General features: G+C 45.2%; 1 protein-coding gene across 8 annotated transcripts; it reads right to left on the reverse strand.

The window, feature by feature from the left end:
- Positions 1-1,191: 1,191 nt before the first annotated feature.
- LOC306920798 (histone-binding protein RBBP7) lies at positions 1,192-19,124 on the reverse strand. Of its 8 annotated transcripts, none has more exons than XM_079497699.1 (13): positions 18,910-19,124; positions 17,146-17,290; positions 15,872-16,017; positions 14,052-14,225; positions 11,937-12,052; positions 8,722-8,882; positions 7,212-7,338; positions 6,079-6,156; positions 5,086-5,162; positions 4,370-4,427; positions 3,687-3,752; positions 3,000-3,110; positions 1,192-2,590 (listed from the first exon to the last, which is right to left on the reverse strand). In XM_079497699.1, exons 1-13 carry the CDS (start codon positions 18,923-18,925, stop codon positions 2,522-2,524), a joined length of 1,344 nt encoding a protein of 447 aa, XP_079353825.1. In that variant the 5' UTR covers positions 18,926-19,124; the 3' UTR covers positions 1,192-2,521. The 8 variants fall into 8 exon arrangements, with proteins under 8 accessions (XP_079353825.1, XP_079353827.1, XP_079353828.1 ...); XM_079497701.1 differs by lacking the exon at positions 3,687-3,752 and adding an exon at positions 3,423-3,455 and having other exon boundaries at positions 14,052-14,228; XM_079497702.1 differs by having other exon boundaries at positions 3,687-3,719; positions 14,052-14,228.
- Positions 19,125-19,382: the final 258 nt, after the last annotated feature.

Below are 19,382 nucleotides of genomic sequence, written 5' to 3' on the forward strand. Positions count from 1 at the left end.
CCCCGCATTTTCCAGAACGGCCTGTTATAGCGCCACCATGAGGCAGCTTTTCACATTCTTATCTAAAACTGCACCGATCTGCGTGAAACGTTGCATGCACACTCCCTAGAGGCCAAGGACAAACCTTTGACCTGCATTTTCCGCATCTGCCTTTTATAGCGCCACCAGGAGGCCGACTTTTGTAAAACACATTTGTTGATATTACTCCTCCAGATTCTGTCCAAAAATCTCACAAATCGTTACACAGTATCTCTATGGTCATGTGCTCAAGTCGGATCTGTCCCATATTTCATATTCCATCCTAATTGGCTATAATTGGCTTTCACAGTTTGCAAGATTGCCCCATTTTGAACAAAAGCCTCAAATCATGAACGCAGCATGCAATTTACGTGAAATCTTGCACACATTTTTTTACTAGGCTGAGGAATATATCCCACCCTTTTCACATTGGCCTGTTATAGCGCCACCAACAGGTTGATTTTTGCAAAACACATTTTTGGAACAAAATGCCTCAAATCATCCAATTGCCATCAAAGGCAAACATGTTTATATTACTCCTAAACATTTTGCCAAACATCTCACACAGTCCTATCCTCCTGGTGGAGACCTGTGCCCAGAAGGGCACTTTTTCTAGTTGAGTCTGTAACTAATAGCATTAGTTACAATTACGACATTTAGTTGGTCTTTTTAAAAAAAAATGGTGTGTCCTTAGTTACTAATTAAAGCGTCCCTAGACTCCCTTCACTGTTATCTCTAGACAGCTCCAGACGTACTGTATTACAGCATGGCATTAGGTGAGCAATCTAGAAATGGGTCTGTCTGTGAGTCTGTCTCTCAAACCAGTGGAACGACAGTGCCACATTTCTTGTGCTTGCTTCCCGTGGGCCAAGGAAGTACCTCCAGTCCACACATTTCTTAATATTTTGACTTTTATGGCAATTGGATTGAAAGAAACCATAGCCAAATCGTGGCCTCATAATGTCCAAGATCCAACATGACGCCATACCAATCAGTGTGTGTGTGTGTGTGGGGGGGGGGGAGTACCGGCACTCACTTTTTACTTGAGTAAAAGTATCAATACTGCAATGTAGAAAAACTCCTGAGGTTTGGCAAAAATAAATTAGGCCCGTTTTCAAAACCATGCATAAGCAATCGTAAAAAGAAAAAGAAAAAAATACAAATGAGTCAACCTTTAAAATTTAGAAAAGTGTTTTATTGCCAGGTCATGGGGTTTGAGCAGAAACAACTCCATGGCACTTGCATGTTGCATTTAGTCATTACACAAAAGAAAACCAACAGGAATGAGGAGAAAAATAAACACACATGCATTTACCTGAAGTGCACTAGTTTAGTCTGGCGCTCTCCACTCTCTTTTTTTTTTGTAGGTTTGTTTTTACTTAGCTGTATTAGACATTGTTCCATGTCTGTGTACCTGAAAACAGCTGGAGGAAACAAAACAAGAATACTGGGAATGTTTTTCCCCCCCTAAGGGACGCCTATTAAATGAGGGTAATGTGTGAATAGCATAACACTACTGAAGAGGGAAAATGTACAATGATATCAAAGTCCTTCGTCATGTCGCATCACCAGAAACTCTTCTCACCGATCCCCAATGCTTACAATTCTCTAAAACATCTGGGTAAACTTTCCCAAAAACCCAGCTCGGTGCTCAGATAATCTTGGTTCCAATTGGAATGAGAAATATTTTATCGTTTTGTTTTAATAAAGTACTTGAATAAAGAGTCAAATTAATTCCAACATAGAAATGAGCAGTATGCTGGCTCTCTGAAGCACAGCTGAAGTTGAGCTGAACAGTCGACACACTGGATACACTTTATATTGTGTTTTGTTTTAGTTTGTTTTGCCTCTACCCACGGTGGCCGTGATGACATTGTCCTTGTTTGCCATTTATGGCCAAACAGTAAATCTTGACAATCAGAAATGTTGAGACAAAAAGGGGAAACGTCTGGTATATACCGGTATTGTTCTTTCTGTAGACCATAACAATCAACAATGAACTGAAATGCACATGAACTGGGTGACGGTGTCCCTTTATAAGGCATTTAGAATCAGTCACATCGGTCGGATTTATCCACATTAAAGACATGTGCCGTTTACAAAGTCTCCACCCACCCGAGACCCTCAAGAGAAAAGCATGTAAACCAACTTATCGTAGTTCCTAAAGATACATTTGGGAAAACTTGGGCAATGGAAAGATTCCAAGCAGGACGACACTCCACATCTTCCTTTAAAATGGCCGGGTTGAAGTATTGACTATGTTGCTTTATAACTCTCCAGTTCATTCAGACTGGATCTATTAGAGACAGTGAGAGATGGACCAGAATGGGTTGAAGGTCTGGGAGGTCCCTGGGGATGTGTGGACCAGCGGGTATAGACTCATGGAGAATGCCTGGGTGAAGGGCTGGGGGTCCCTGGGGTTCCGGGGAGGACCAGTCAGTGGTAACATCTAGACTAGAGGTTATGATCCCTAGACTAGAGGTTATGATCCCTAGACCAGAGGTTATGATCCCTGGCCCTCGAGCTCTGAAGCAGGCGTGTCTGGTTCCTCGTCGTTGTAGATGTTTTCCGCCTGCCAGAGGAACAGATATTTTATTCACAACTGACTGATGTACAGATTTAGCAGACTTTTGAGTGGTGCAAGCACTCCTATAGACAGCTGTGTGTGTGGCTGGGTCTGTCCCTGGCTGTGTCCGAGCACAAAAATAGCGTTAGTCACCAAGTGTCACTGTTTCACAGCCCAACACACAGACACACACAGGCCAGTGAGGAGGGCTTGTACAGTACAGTACAGTACAGTACAGTACAGTACAGTACAGTACAGTACAGTACAGTACAGTACAGTACAGTACAGCTCACTTCAGACGGGTCTGATTTTTTTTTCTTTTAAAAAGATGTCTCTCGCAACTATAGAGGTGTACCAACAATAATGTTTGGCTTTTAGACGTACTGCACAACACACTCGAACACGGAACACTCACCATCTGCCAAACTTGCATGATGTTATCCTCTGACACAGAGCAGATTACCCAGGGTTCATTGGGGTTCCAGGAGAAGTCCGAGATCTTGGCTGTGTGACCGCCGTGGATGAACTAGAGGAGAGTAGAGCAGACAGACATATGGGTAACATCACAACACACCTGTTCAGAATGGTAGAACCCAACCCAACACACCTGTTCAGAATGGTAGAACCCAACCCAACACACCTGTTCAGAATGGTAGAACCCAACCCAACACTCCTGTTCAGAATGGTAGAACCCAACCCAAAACACCTGTTCAGAATGGTAGAACCCAACCCAACACACCTGTTCAGAATGGTAGAACCCAACCCAACACACCTGTTCAGAATGGTAGAACCCAACCCAACACTCCTGTTCAGAATGGTAGAACCCAACCCAACACACCTGTTCAGAATGGTAGAACCCAACCCAACACTCCTGTTCAGAATGATAGAACCCAACCCAACACTCCTGTTCAGAATGGTAGAACCCAACCCAACACACCTGTTCAGAATGATAGAACCCAACCCAACACTCCTGTTCAGAATGGTAGAACCCAACCCAACACACCTGTTCAGAATGGTAGAACCCAACCCAACACTCCTGTTCAGAATGATAGAACCCAACCCAACACTCCTGTTCAGAATGGTAGAACCCAACCCAACACACCTGTTCAGAATGGTAGAACCCAACCCAACACACCTGTTCAGAATGGTAGAACCCAACCCAACACACCTGTTCAGAATGATAGAACCCAACCCAACACTCCTGTTCAGAATTGTGGGAAAAATATTGTAACACACTATAGTGCAATATCTAGGATAGGGCTGAGGCCAGCTGACATGGTGTTGGGTCTAGGGGGTTTGATGAGGCATCATGGATTTGGTTTGGGACGGGGCGTGGTTGTTGTGAACACTGAACAGAAGGGATGGTTGGATTTGGTTTGGGACAGGTGGTGTAGTGAAGGGATGGTGGTCAGTAGAGATGTCCAGATACTGTATCGGTAAGGTATCGGTATCGTCCCTTATTTGTCATATGGGACAAATATTATTCGTTATCGGTGAATGCCAGTCTAACCACCGATCCGACACAGGGGTTGACACTATGGCAAGTAAATACAATGTTGGGGCATGTGGAGTTTGCTTTGGAGTTGCCCAAACGGCAAGTGCACATTTGAGTGAGGAGTCTGCTATAAACACAACACGAGATATATAGCTATAACACAACACAAGATCACAACACTGGTATCGGTATTCGGTATCGGCTAACACAGAAATTGTGATATCGGGATCAGATCGGAAACGAAAAAAAGTCTATCGGGACATCCCTAGTGGTCAGTAACAGTAACTCACCAACAGCTCAGGAGGGCCATCTTCAGCATCCTCGGCTGACTGCTCTTCTCCGATTTTACTGAAAAGGGGGGAGGGGGAATGTTTCAATCATGGCTGGGCAGTATGATCTGAACAAGTATATGTACTGTATATTAAATATGATCTGAACAAGTATATATGTATATTAAAAATGTCTCAACTTCTTTTGCCACTCAATTCAACAAATAATGTTTTACTGTATCTTTGTCAACTGAAATGAGACTTCTGAATAATAGCACTGGTGACACGGGACACAAAATACACTTTTATATTCAGTATGAAGGGCCTTGCGAACGTGAAGCGAGGAACGCAGGCGTTGTTGCCTGGATCAACACGGTTCTCCTCCAGGTCTGTTGAAGAGGGGTGCAACAACGCAAGTGTAAAAAAAAGCTAAACAGAATCCAGGTCTGGTGAGTCGCGGGCGTCTGCACGTAACGAGCACGCGCGCAACAAATTCACAGGACCGCGCTCAGGTAAATATGCTTGCATTGTCGCACCGCGACTTCTCCGAGCAAAAACCATTGAAAATGAACTATAGGCGCGTTTTATCGCTCCCCGTTTGCAAGGCCCTTTATGCTTCTTATTACCAACTGATGATTCCCGACTGGATTCATTGGGTACATTTCAAGGAGATTCAAGGCTAGCCGCGTGTGTGTGTGTGTGCAGAAGGAATGCATGCTGGGTATTGCAGTTTTCACCTGAGGTCCCAGACGTTGAGGCGTCTGTCGGTGCCGCTGGAGGCCAGGATGGTCTCGTTATGAGGGGACCATTGCACCTGATCACGGTCATGGAGAAAGTCAGTTCAATAAAACCACATTTTGACATGACTACCTAATCGGTGTCTTTGAATGGCTGTCCAAATAGTCATGTTTTCCTATGTCCAGTTTTTGGTGTATGTAACTCAAAATTTGTCCTAACACAAACTAACATTAAATTCCATTGACAATGAATGGACAATTTTGAGTGTTTGTGCAAACACAAACATTGTGTAACACAAGCATAATTGAAGACGAAGGTGAGCACGCAAATTCTGATTTGCCGGAATGAGATGATGTATGATGATAAGATTGCCCCTCACTTCACACGGGTGGGATTTCTTTTGTTTTTCACAACATGCCAATGGAGTCCGACTCTGGTTACGGGACTCACCAAACTCACCAAAAAATAAAACACTCTTGTGAGAAGTGAGGGGCGCTCTTATCATCATACATTATCACATTCTGTACTCAGCCAATCAAATCTTCACAAAGATTTGCATAGGAGGGGCTAGCGCCCCTCAAAAAACCCAAAATGTGTATAAATTATAATCGACTAAATTGATTAGTTTGATTAACCATTTAAGGCCCTGTAACATACCACGTTGTACAATTGTAGCATGCAAAAACAGTGAAAATAACCCAACTGCAAGCTCACAATAAGTCACATCTCAGCACGTTGTGAGCTTGTAGATCTGCTATTTTCTTGTTGTTTTTAACCGAGGCAAAAGTTTTAAATAATGGAGATATCAACCCAGCCCTAATGGCATTGTGTCAAAGCAAGCCAAGCTGTAGTCCTAGGAGCAGCTTCCTACAATATTCTTTTCAGGCTTTATGACAATCCAAAGTATTTCACAATGCAGCTCATAAAGGTATACAGTGGACCAAAATGTATGAGTAAACATTGCATACAGCACGATATGATGTCATTATTACCTGGAATATTTCATCCTTGTGAGACTCAAAAGAATGAAGCTTCAGCTTCAGGTTCCTGAGGTCCCACAATGCAACAGTCTGTGTGAATGGAGAAAAAGGAGGGGGGGATTTCAGACATGTTGACACAAGTTAATATTACACGAGAGGGTGTGCGTTATCGTGATTATTGGCACGCCAGTAGAGATGCTCCGATAATCGGCCAGCGATCGGTGATCGGCCATATCGGCCGATATTCACTCTTAGATATTTACCCTATCTGTGATCGGCAATTTACCCTATCTGGAGAAACTGATCTTTTACACCATTTAAGTGGTATAAATGTCAATCAGATATATAACATCACTTTGCATTTTTGTGACAGGCCTAAACATTCTCCCATTCCTCCCCACACACAGAAACAGTTTTGACTTGGGTTTTGACATATAATCATTTTGGAAATTTGAAACATTTGGGCATATATTGTGTTAACATTGATTTTACAATATAGATCGGGGGTCCCAGAGATAGAAATGCCATTAAATGGGGGTCCGTAGACTAATGCATGTCAAACTGGGGGTCCTTTTTTGTACACTCTCAGAGTTACAGAACCATAACGGTCCATTTGGTTCCAAACTATCATTTAGCTGGGGACCCCCTGGAACTCCCTCAAGGACCCCACTTTGGGAACCAATGCTCTAGTCTATAGATAAAACTGACCTGTAAACAGTGCATTTGGTACGCTCTCATTTCACTCTACACAAATCGATCTGCAAAAATAGCAGATCTATAAGCTCACAACCCGTAAGCTTATAGATCGACAATTTTTTGGCAAAGGGCCCCCCAGAAAAGGGAGGCTGCTGGGTTCAAGTGATTAACAAAAGTGTCATTTTAAGTTTTCTGAAAACCTTCAGATTTTAATTCAAAAAGTTCACAAAAAATAATAAATGCATTTATTTCCTCCCTCATTCACTGAAACATCCCAGAGTCTCACTCATTAATTAATTAATTCCTTCCTTATCAGCAGAGCCGCTGGCCAAGATGAACTCATTCATTCATTAATTCATTCATACCTTATCACGCTGGCTAAGATGAACTCATTCATTAATTCATACCTTATCACGCTGGCTAAGATGAACTCATTCATTCAGTCATACCTTATCAGCAGAGCCGCTGGCTAAGATGAACTCGCTGTAAGGGTTGAAGGACAGACAGTTGACCTCTGCAGTGTGAGCGTCCACTGCGTGACTGGGCTTGGACGTGTTGTTGGAGCGAGTGTCCCATCTGAGGAGACAATGTTAAATGAGTCAGTATGACCACAGAGTGACTGGACTGTTGGAGCCAGAGTCCCAGCTGAGGAGACAATGTTAAATGAGTCAGTATGACCACAGAGTGACTGGACCGTTGGAGCCAGAGTCCCAGCTGAGGAGACAATGTTAAATGAGTCAGTATGACCACAGAGTGACTGGACCGTTGGAGCGAGTGTCCCATCTGAGGAGACAATGTTAAATGAGTCACTATGACCACAGAGTGACTGGACCGTTGGAGCCAGAGTCCCATCTGAGGAGACAATGTTTAATGAGTCAGTATGACCACGGAGTGACTGGGCCGTTGGAGCCAGTGTCCCATCTGAAGAGACAATGTTAAATGAGTCAGTATGACCACTGAGTGACTGGGCTTGGACTTGTTGTTGGAGTGAGTGTCCCATCTGCCCCAGACAGAGGAGACAATGGTAAATAACTCACAATTAAGAGCATTATTATGAGTGCATTTTTAGCATGCAAACAAGTGTAAAATGTATATACCATTTGTACACTCTCAGAGACTAGTTACAGATTAATTTGGAACCCCCCCTATAGGAATCGTTAAATCGTTAACAGTTTAGTTGGCTGGCCTGAGATAACGAGATTAACTTACCTTTGACCAGGACGCCATGCCCGGGATAACCAGATTTGATTAATTGTGTTTATTACATGGCTTGGTTGAATGCTTGATTCTGATTGGTCAATCGCTTAATTCAGCGGTGAATTATGTGTCGATAATGACCGCTCCGCTGTATAACAGACCGCTGCCTAATCAAACCCTCTGAGCACCAGCTGCGCGGCTGCGCCCCGCTTGATTTACTGCTGTTTCCAACATGACATCCATGTAAACACACACACACTAGTGACACACAATGTCATTTACAGCTAAACATTGCTCTTAAAAATGTTTTTGAAAACATTTGAGCGAGAAATAGACGAAGCAGGACCCGAAAATGGATTCTAGTTGATCAACTCACTTCCTTGTTTTCCGACAGTGCTGCAGCCCTGCAGCTGCACACGCAGCCAGCGCGAACTTATGGAATACTTTTTTTGTTGTGTTTTGGGTCAATGTATTAATTAGTTAGTTAGCCATGTAATAAGCGGGATAATATCTGGCTAGGTGGTCATTGTCGGGATATAATTCACCTTCAGGGAGTGTAACCACCTTGGCTTCGCCTCGGTGGTTAAACTCCCTGTCGGTGAATTATCTCCAGACAATGACCACCTAGCCAGATATTATCCCTTACTTAATAACTAACACTCACATCATGAGCTTCTGGTCGTCTAGATTCTAGACGACCAGAAGCTCATGATGTGAGTGTTAATAACCTTATTGACTCAATAAGGTTAATATAACACTCACATCATGAGCTTCTGGTCGTCTGCGACTGAGCCGAACAGAGACTCGTGCAGCAGGTGCCAGGAGACGTCCTCCACCACGGCCGTGTGTCCCGTGAAGATGGTCTTGGCGTCCACGATCTTCCCTTCCTTGGGCCCGGCGCCGATGTCCCACAGGCAGATGGTCTGGAGATGAGGAGGGGTGGAGGTGTTCAGCACAGGACAAAAACAACACGAGTTGGAAGTAAATATATACATAAAAGATGTACTAAAAAAAAATTTCTCTGCCGTCGCTCGCTGGGCAGAAACAAGATGCCATGTTAAAAATATTAACTTTTCAGGAAACGAAAGAGAAAACAAAACATGTTTTTCGATCAAAGTTAGTACGGTGACTTTATATAGATTGTCAGATACTTGAATGTGTCCTTATATTATCATCACTTCACTCAAATACAGCTCAAGTGGAGTTAGGAGGTTTTTGATCATTTTATGTGGAGATCTTTCCCATTCTAATCAATGGTGGAAAAAAAACACAGGTATCTCCAAAGTTGGAGTTAGGTGGTTTGACCGACGGTTTGAGGATCCAAAGGAGTTAGGCGCTTTAGTCTAGAAGCACTTGTTTTTGAGTGGTGTAAACCACTCCAACAACTTGGCTTTGTTAGTCAGAATCAGAATCAGAATCAATCTTTATTGTCACATCACATTACAAGTAAGGTGGGTGAAAAACTTGGTTGTGCAGGCTCATATTGCAGTTTAAGGTAGAGAGAGAAGAACATAAAGTGCATGACATAACAAAGTGAGTGCAAAATAAATAAAAGTTCGTCAGGTACTGTATAGGCTATAACAAAAAGAGTCCCTATTTGAGCATGAATCAGTTCAGTTCAGTGCGTCAAAACTTAGCTCTTGTTCAGCAGTCTGATTGCTGATAAGTAAAAGCTGTTCAAGAGTCTGGTAGTACAGCTCCCGATGCTCCTGAATCGCTTGCCTGGCCGTGGGTGCGGCAGCGGCTTGAACAGGCTGTGGCTGGGGTGGTGAATGTCCCTGATGATACTTTCCGCTTTAGCCACGCAGCGTCTCTCATGTATTCCCTGGAGGGGGGGAAGCTCCACCCCCACGATGCGCTGTGCTGTTCGCACCACTCTCTGCAGTGATCTGCGTTCCGCAGCGGTGCAGTTTCCAAACCACGCGGTGCTGCCACTTGTCAGGACACTCTCTATGGTGCTGCTGTAGAACGCTCTGAGGATGCGTGGGCTAACTCTGAACTTCTTCAGGCGGCGGAGGCAATAAAGTCTCTGTTGGGCTTTTTTCACCACTGTTTTGGTGTGTGTGGCCCACTTCAGGTCCTTGGAGATGTGTATCCCCAAGAATTTAAAGTCAGTGACCTGTTCCACTGCAACGCCGTCGATGAAGATGGGTGCATGCTCTCTCTCCTGTCTCCTAAAATCCACGACCAGCTCTTTGGTCTTACTGACGTTGAGAGCGAGGTTGTTTTCCTGACACCACTGTGTCAGTGTGTCAACCTCAGCTCTGTAGGCCGTCTCGTCATCGTTTTCAATGAGGCCCATCACTGTAGTATCATCTGCGTACTTAATGATGACGTTAGAGCTGTGTGTGGTCGTACAGTCATGTGTGTACAGGGAATAGAGGAGAGGGCTCAGCACACAGCCCTGGGGTGCTCCTGTGTTGAGGGTCAGGGGGTCCGATGTAATGTTTCCCATTCTCACCACCTGACGGCGATCTGATAGAAAGTTCAGTATCCAGCTGCACATGGCCGGGTGCAGTCCTAGATCCCTGAGCTTTGCGTCTAGTCTGGTGGGAATTATGGTGTTAAAAGCAGAGCTATAATCTACGAAGAGCATTCGGACACATCTGTTCTTGCCCCCCCTGTCCAGGTGGGTGAGTGCAGAGTGTAGCGCCAGGGCAACTGCATCGTCGGTGGATCGGTTCTGACGATATGCAAATTGCCATGGGTCCAATGTGGCCGGCAGCACAGAGCAAATATAGTCTCTCACCAGTCTTTCAAAACATTTGCTCACAATCGGAGTGAGGGCCACCGGTCTCCAGTCGTTCAGACACGCCACCTTGGAGTGTTTGGGAACCGGTACCACAATGGATGACTTGAAGCCAGACGGGACCACAGCTTGGGAGAGGGAGAGGTTGAAGATGGTCGTGAACACTCCTGCTAGCTGGGCTGCACATACCTTCAGCACCCGGCCTGGGATGCCATCGGGACCAACGGCTTTGCGGGTGTTCACCCGCTGGAAGGCTCTGCGCACGTCAGCTTCCGAGATGGTTAAAGGGCTGGCCTCCGCAGTTAGTGCAGGCGGTGGGAGGTTGTGGCTCCCTGGGTTATGTTCAAAACGAGCATAAAAGGTGTTCAGCTCACCAGGGAGGGAGGCAGAGGGACTCTCTGCACATCTGGCTCTTCCTCTGAAGTCTGTGATGGTCCGAAGCCCCTGCCATGTGGTCCTCACGTCCCCGCTCTCAAATTGGTCCTCCAACTTGGCTGAGTATTCCTCTGAGTAGTTTACGTGTCCACGTGTTTGTTCGTACCAAAGAAATGAGCATGGTTGCTATGGTCACTCAGTTCACACGGTGTGATTTCATTACGTCAGACATTACGTCAGACCACAGCTGATCAGGCTATATAATACCTTACACCACTCAGTTCACACGGGTGTGATTTTATTAATACTTTAACATCCATCGCCACTAGGGGGCGCCAAAAGGCCCTGACCGCCACCATATATCTTTTATTTTATTTTATATATATATATATATATATTTTTTTACCATGTTATAAAACACGAAAAACACGTCCTTGGCGCTCCAGGACATCATGAAAAAGAAGTTAAATAAGTCCTTGGCGATGGATGAGTTACTAAAATCCACTGATGTATTAAAAAAAAAGAAACAAAAAGTTGAAAAATGGAGATTGCTGGTTCCTGCCAACAGTGACGATTGGTTATATTGTATGTTATGCATTTTATTAATAATAAGTATACGATCATATAATGCTATAATTGTTAGTGAATGCAGAATAATATAAACCTGCTCAGTGCCTCTGACGACCATGTGAGGACCACCGACATGTCAGCATTCACTAACAATTATATATAGTCTATATATATATAATGCAGACATGTCGGTGGTCCTCACATGGTCGTCAGAGGCACTGAGCAGGTTTAATAATAACTATATATAATTGTTAGTGAATGCAGACATGTCGGTGGTCCTCACATGGTCGTCAGAGGCACTGAGCAGGTTCCCGCTGAGGTTGGGGTTCCAGGACAGACCATAGCCCTCCTTCTGGTGACCTCTGAGACGCAGGTCTGGACTGCACTCTCCACTGGGGTCTGGAAACGCACACACACACACAAAGAATCAAACAAACACATGCCATTATTGACCATAGGTTTTCCAACTCCCAAAATATATGATGCAAGACCTTTGTCGACATTTTTAAATTTTCATTGACGGAAACTAAATAACTAAGCGATGATGACTAAAACTAAGAATAAATTGACAATTTCGTCAACAAATAAAAACTAGACTAAAATGATATAGGGGACTAGTGGAGAAGAGAAAATAGGAAGTGTGAGCTTGTAGATTGTCTATTTTCAGCACGCAGCCAATTGTAAAATCAGCCACCAAGGCCGAAGGCACCGCCAACATACATTTGTCGACAAAATCAACTGTAGATTTAGTCGACTAAAATCGTATGACATTTAGTAGACTAAAACTAGAACGTTCCAGATGACTAAAGTATAGCCTCGTTCCCAGCCTTACTCATCTGCGAAGAGAAAAGCCTGGTAACGACCTAAGGCAGAGAGAAAAGCCTGGCCACAGCCTAAGGCAGAGAGAAAAGCCTGGTCACAGCCTAAGGCAGAGAGAAAAGCCTGGTCACAACCTAAGGCAGAGAGAAAAGCCTGGTCACAACCTAAGACAGAGAGAAAAGCCTGGTCACAACCTAAGGCAGAGAGAAAAGCCTGGTCACAGCCTAAGGCAGAGAGAAAAGCCTGGTCACAACCTAAGGCAGAGAGAAAAGCCTGGTCACAACCTAAGGTAGAGATAAAAGCCTGGTCACAGCCTAAGGCAGAGAGAAAAGCCTGGTCACAACCTAAGGCAGAGAGAAAAGCCTGGCCACAGCCTAAGGCAGAGAGAAAAGCCTGGCCACAGCCTAAGGCAGAGAGAAGAGCCTGGTGGGCACAACCTAAGGCAGAGAGAAAAGCCTGGTCACAACCTAAGACAGAGAGAAAAGTCTGGTGGTCACAACCTAAGGCAGAGAGAAAAGCCTGGTGGTCACAACCTAAGAGAGAGAAAAGCCTGGTCACAGCCTAAGACAGAGATAAAAGCCTGGTCACAACCTAAGGCAGAGAGAAAAGCCTGGTCACAACCTAAGACAGAGAGAAAAGCCTGGTCACAGCCTAAGGCAGAGAGAAAAGCCTGGTCACAGCCTAAGGCAGAGAGAAAAGCCTGGTCACAACCTAAGGCAGAGAGAAAAGCCTGGTCACAACCTAAGGCAGAGAGAAAAGCCTGGTCACAGCCTAAGGCAGAGAGAAAAGCCTGGTCACAACCTAAGGCAGAGAGAAAAGCCTGGTCACAACCTAAGGCAGAGAGAAAAGCCTGGTGGTCACAACCTAAGGCAGAGAGAAAAGCCTGGTGGTCACAACCTAAGGCAGAGAGAAAAGCCTGGTCACAGCCTAAGGCAGAGAGAAAAGCCTGGTCACAACCTAAGACAGAGAGAAAAGCCTGGTGGTCACAACCTAAGAGAGAGAAAAGCCTGGTCACAGCCTAAGACAGAGATAAAAGCCTGGTCACAACCTAAGGCAGAGAGAAAAGCCTGGTCACAACCTAAGACAGAGAGAAAAGCCTGGTCACAGCCTAAGGCAGAGAGAAAAGCCTGGTCACAACCTAAGGCAGAGAGAAAAGCCTGGTCACAGCCTAAGGCAGAGAGAAAAGCCTGGTCACAGCCTAAGGCAGAGAGAAAAGCCTGGTCACAACCTAAGGCAGAGAGAAAAGCCTGGTCACAGCCTAAGGCAGAGAGAAAAGCCTGGTCACAACCTAAGGCAGAGAGAAAAGCCTGGTCACAGCCTAAGGCAGAGAGAAAAGCCTGGTCACAACCTAAGGCAGAGAGAAAAGCCTGGTGGTCACAACCTAAGGCAGAGAGAAAAGCCTGGTCACAACCTAAGGAGAGAAAAGCCTGGGGTTCCATTTGTACACTCTCAGAGTTACAGACCCATAAGAGGGTACATTTGATTCCCAACTATCATTTAGCTGGGGACCCCTGGGGGTCCCCGGACCCCACTTTATTGGGAACCACTGAAGCAAGAGCATCCAGAGAGCCGTCCGTACCTGGCTTGGACGGGTGCTTGGTGTAGTCGAACACAAGCACGTCGGAGGTGGGGGTCTTGGTGGCGATGATGCAGGGGTTCTGGGGCATGTAGCGCGCTCGGTTCACCTCTCCCTCGTGGTTGATCTTGATCTCGATCTCGATCTTGCCACTGACCGAACCGAAGCCGCCAAACTCTGAGGAGAGAATACAGGTCACTCACGCATTGCTGTTATTGCACCCAAGAGTCTGAAAGATAAGACGATAGATTACTGTACATCTGTGGCTGCTGTGGTGTTAATAGTTTAAAACTCTACCAACCATGTTATTCATATTATAATAATTTTTCCTCACCTAACAAGTATATATATATATATGTGTGTTACTGCGCAACATCAACATAACAATAATAATAATAATATTAATAATACAACTATTGCTAGTTTTAAGCGTATGCAGCATAAACACAAAGAATACAAAAAAGGATTAACTGACAAAATCATGAATGCATCCAACATATGTTGAAATATTTGAAACCACACTCCAAAAACACAGATTATTCTCCAAAAGCTGACACACATCCTCAAACCTCTCGTCAGGATGTGTCAAAAAGTCTTCGAAATCTGCCAATAAAAACTGACCTTTACTCGTAAACCAACTAAGTGGGAAAAAATAAAAGATGCAAGACTGGCTCAGATGCAATTTCCTTCTTCAGAGCAGATTAAAAAAAGTCTGTTTAATCTGCTCTGGAGAGCTGTGGTGCCCCAACGACCCTTCCGGGGTTACAGTTGAGGTGAGGTGGAGAAGGCTGTTTGCCGAAACGCATCAGCGTTCTCAAATAAACTTCCCACTTAGTTGGTTTATGAGTTAAGTTTATTTTCAAAGCTGAGCACCCACTGCCTCAACCAATCAGAGCTGAGCAGCCACTGCCTCAACCAATCAGAGCTGAGCAGCCACTGCCTCAACCAAGGGCAGTTTTCCTTTCAAATACTGACCTTGTATTCATATGTATGAACTGAATCAGGCTTCAACTGTACCTTCAGAGTCTTCCGTTGACTTACAAACCAACACACATTTTACTAGCACCACCACTATCACCCCAACAAAGGACCAGTGTGGCTCCTGGACCCTTGCCCACCACAGCGGGACACCCCTCAACACAGCCGGACACCCCTCAACACAGGCGGACACCCCTCAACATACCTGCTGGAAAGCAGAACAACAACATGTCAGTAGCCAGTAATGATAATGATAATGATAATTCACAAACATGTTCAAAAATGGTTTAGTGCCCCCTAATGCAGGGGTTCTCAACGTTTTTGGCCGGGGACCCCCGGAAATGCTTTGGCAATGTCTCGGGACCCCCGCCCCGCCCCCTCCCGACCCCCAATATAAATTGACTGCTACAATAACCTTAAACCATTTTGGGCGGGAACCCCTTTTGGTGTTTTAAGCATGGTTATAATTTAGCTATTGAAAAATAGCAGATCTACAAGCTCATAGCGCGCCACCGAGTGGCGCGCTACGAGCTTGTAGGTCTGCTATTTTTGAAAAATCGTGAAAATAAAATTTAAAAAATAATCTTTTTAAAATAATTTGGCGACCCCCCGAGGGGTCGCGACCCACGGGTTGAGAACCCCTGTCCTAATGTACGGTTCAGGGCTAGGCAACCTTTGCGCACTGGTGCCAACATGGGCACAAAGGAGGGTGGTCAAGGGAACACTGTGGCATAAGTGTGAGAGATAAACTATTAAAAAAAGAAAAAAACAATAATAATCACACCTGTGTGAACTGAGTGGTGCAACTCTGTGTGGGGGTCCCCGGGGGGTCCCCGGAACTTTACCTCCTTTCTCGCTGTCGTAGTGCGAGGCGTCGAACTGGGCGTCGTCGTTGGGTACCTGGACGCTGGCGATGACCAGGTGGTTCTGCTCGTCTGACGTGTGGGTCCCCAGAACCAGTCTGTGGACCGCGTAGTCCTTCCCTTCAGGTCTGCACCACAAAACACATAATATTAACAGGTTCCGTCCATCCGACGTGTCCACACGTCCTCTAGGGAATCCAACCGACGGGTTGCAATGACGTGTGTAGTGTACACGTCCTAGCACATCTTCAATGATATCAGGCGAGAGAATAATATTCTGATTTTTTTTTATTTTTGACTGGGACTCTAAGGCCACCATACGTAAGTTAACAAGTTAACAAGTAAGTTAAATATACCAAGAAATTACTGGCATCTATATACATTTTTACTTTAAAAAAAAAAGAAGGTAAAAATAACGGAAATAGCTGATTTTTAATGTATGAGCCTCTTTCAACATGGAAACGATTATGACAAAATAATTGCGATTAGACGATTATGTAATAATTGTGACAACCCTAATGCGGTGAGGCCCACTGCGTGGTGAGGCCCCACTACTGCGCGCAGTGCGCGGTGAGGCCCACTGCGTGGTGAGGCCCCACTGTGCGCAGTGCACGGTGAGGCCCAATGTGCGGTGAGGCGGCTGAGGCCCACTGCACGGTGGGCCTCAGGTATGTTGACATACCCCCAGGTATGTCAACATACCCGTTGACATCAGGCAGCCACTGCACAGTGAAGCTGGCATTGCGCGGTGAGGCCCACTACAAGGTGAGGCCCACTGCACGGTGAGGCCCACTGCACGGTGAGGCCCCACTGCGCAGTGAGGCCCACTGCACGGTAGGGGTGTTCGATATAGTGATAAATATCATCGGGACGATACAATGTCTCCACAATACTGCTTTTCAGAGTTATCGTTTCCATCGCGATAAATTCGCTGCATCAGATGCAGTGAATGCACGTTCTATGGTGATAGTGTAAAACAAACGGTGTCAAAATAAATTCTCTTTATTGTTAATGGGATTTAATGTTTGTGTTAGGGACAAAACAAACATACATTTCTCTTCATTGTCAATGGCGTTTTTAAAACAAACATTGAATTAAAAACAAAGATTAAACCCGTATATAGGAGGGGCAAAATGCGCAAAAAAATATTGTGATAATATCGTTTATCGTGATACGGCTTAAAAAAATATCGTGATAATACTTTTGTCCATATCGCCCATCCCTACTGCACGGTGAGGCCTTATGTGCAAACATACCTGTTGACATCGGGCAGCCACTGCACGGTGAGACTGGGCCACTCCAGCGCGTGCGTCATCACCAGGTCGTAGAGGAAAGGCGTGTTCTTCTTCCAGATCTTATACTCCTCGTTGATGACCCTCTCCTCCACGGCGTCATCGTACACTGTGTCAGGAACACAACACATATTGTGCGGTTAGTCAAGTGAACTTGGTAATGGGCGCGGTGGCGCAGTCGGATTAGAATGTGAGAAAGCCCCACCCACATGGCCCCACCCACCCCAGGCTCAAGACAACAACAAAAAAAAGAGTCCCATCACCGCACAGCTAGAAGGTCCTGGGTTTGATTACCGCAAGGGACGCTGGGAGCGTGTTCTCTCCTCCACGTCATCACCGCCCACCTGGGTGGGTGGTGAAAGGGCCTTTCTGTGTGGAGTTTGCATGTTCTCCCCATGTCCCCTAGGCCTAGGGTAGGTACCCTCACATGTTCTCCCCGTGTCCCCTAGGGTAGGTCCCTCACATGTTCTCCCCGTGTCCCCTAGGGTAGGTACCCTCACATGTTCTCCCCGTGTCCCCTAGGCCTAGGGTAGGTACCCTCACATGTTCTCCCCGTGTCCCCTTGGCCTAGGGTAGGTAGGTACCCTCACATGTTCTCCCCGTGTCCCCTAGGCCTAGGGTAGGTACCCTCACATGTTCTCCCCGTGTCCCCTAGGGTAGGTACCCTCACATGTTCTCCCCGTGTCCCCTAGGGTAGGTACCCTCACGTTCTCCCCGTGTCCCCTAGGGTAGGTACCCTCACATGTTCTCCCCATGTCCCCTAGGGTAGGTACCCTCACATGTTCTCCCCGTGTCCCCTAGGGTATAACCTCACATGTTCTCCCCATGTCCCCGGGTATACCCTCACATGTTCTCCCCGTGTTGCCTATAGGGTAGGTACCCTCACATGTTCTCCCCGTATCCCCTAGGGTATACCCTCACATGTTCTCCCCGTGTCCCCTAGGCCTAGGGTAGGTACCCTCACAAAAAGCATGTAGAAATGATGCCATTTGTCCCAAAGTGACAAGATTGGTGCCATTTGTTTTTTTTTAAAAGGACTATTATAACAATGCTGTACCCGCTCCAACTGTATATACACTTTCCCATATTTTCAACAGTTATTTGTATTAATATATTTTTACACTTGTTTTGGCAATGTCAATAACGCTCCTTTGAATTGAATTGCTAGTTATTGTATTACCATACATACATACACACATCTATCTATCTATCTATCTATATACACACAAAAAAGCTGCTATTTCGATACTGGCCCCCGTAAAATCTGAATCCCCCACACACCCCTTTTCCCCCTCACTGTATGTTTTCTTTTCCCTTTTTACCTCCTCATGATGATTTCCTGTTTTTTGGCTATATGGAAGTATATATTTATATGTCTCTAAATGTTATGATGAATTGAACAAGGTCTAGAGGTAGTAGGTCTAGAGGTCTGAATTCTATGCCATTCCTGAAGAAGATCCTGATCGAAACGTTGAATCAATAAACCAGTGCAGCTGAGTTTTTCATACCAGTGTTGCGGACTCTATTTCTTCCTCCTGAATTCTATGCTAGCCTCCTATTCTCAACAGTTCACACTTATAGGGTTGAGGTTAGCATGCGATGCTAACTAACTAGTACGTCTTCAAGCATCATTCATCACACACACACACACACACACACACACAGGCAGCAGCACAAAGCAGCATGCATGATGTAAACTGGGCCACTCTCTGGCTCTATTCCTCCTACCTTCTTTATCAGCCATGTTGTTCCTTCCAGGCTCAGCACAGCAACAACTAGACGGTGATGCTACACCTGATATTTATTGATTTGCTCTGTTGTTGTTATTATTATTATTCTGTTGGTTTGTATGTATGAACACACACAACACAAGTCGTATCCGTCCCTTTTCAGCGCGGATTTCATCTGTCCGTGCTGCGCACGCGCGCACTGTCAAACTAGTAAGCTTCACGGCTGCGTGCAAACTGCGCAGGAAAGAAAACATATGCGTTCAATACATTTTGTTACATGTTTATTTGTAGCTGTTTAAACTCAAATAAAGTGTTGATCATGAAAAAAGATAAATTCTTACATACTATAGGCATACTACTATGATGATTTCCTGTTTTTGGCTATATAGAAGTGTATATTCGATTATTCGTACGTCTCTAAATGTTTTAATTAATTGAACAAGGTGGACACTCTTGTAAACAAGTGTAGTG

Source organism: Electrona antarctica (genome assembly GCF_951216825.1).
Source record: "Electrona antarctica genome assembly, chromosome: 3".
Classification (NCBI taxonomy): Eukaryota; Metazoa; Chordata; class Actinopteri; order Myctophiformes; family Myctophidae; genus Electrona; species Electrona antarctica.

Bases quoted from the DNA above. Each gene is read 5' to 3' on its own strand.
- LOC306920798 (XM_079497697.1), bottom strand. The intron at 5,163-6,078 runs GTAATAATGACA...GACCGTGATCAG, and splicing joins ACAAGGATGAAATATTCCAG to GTGCAATGGTCCCCTCATAA. The intron at 2,591-2,999 runs GTGAGTGTTCCG...TTCCTCTGGCAG, and splicing joins TCATGCAAGTTTGGCAGATG to GCGGAAAACATCTACAACGA.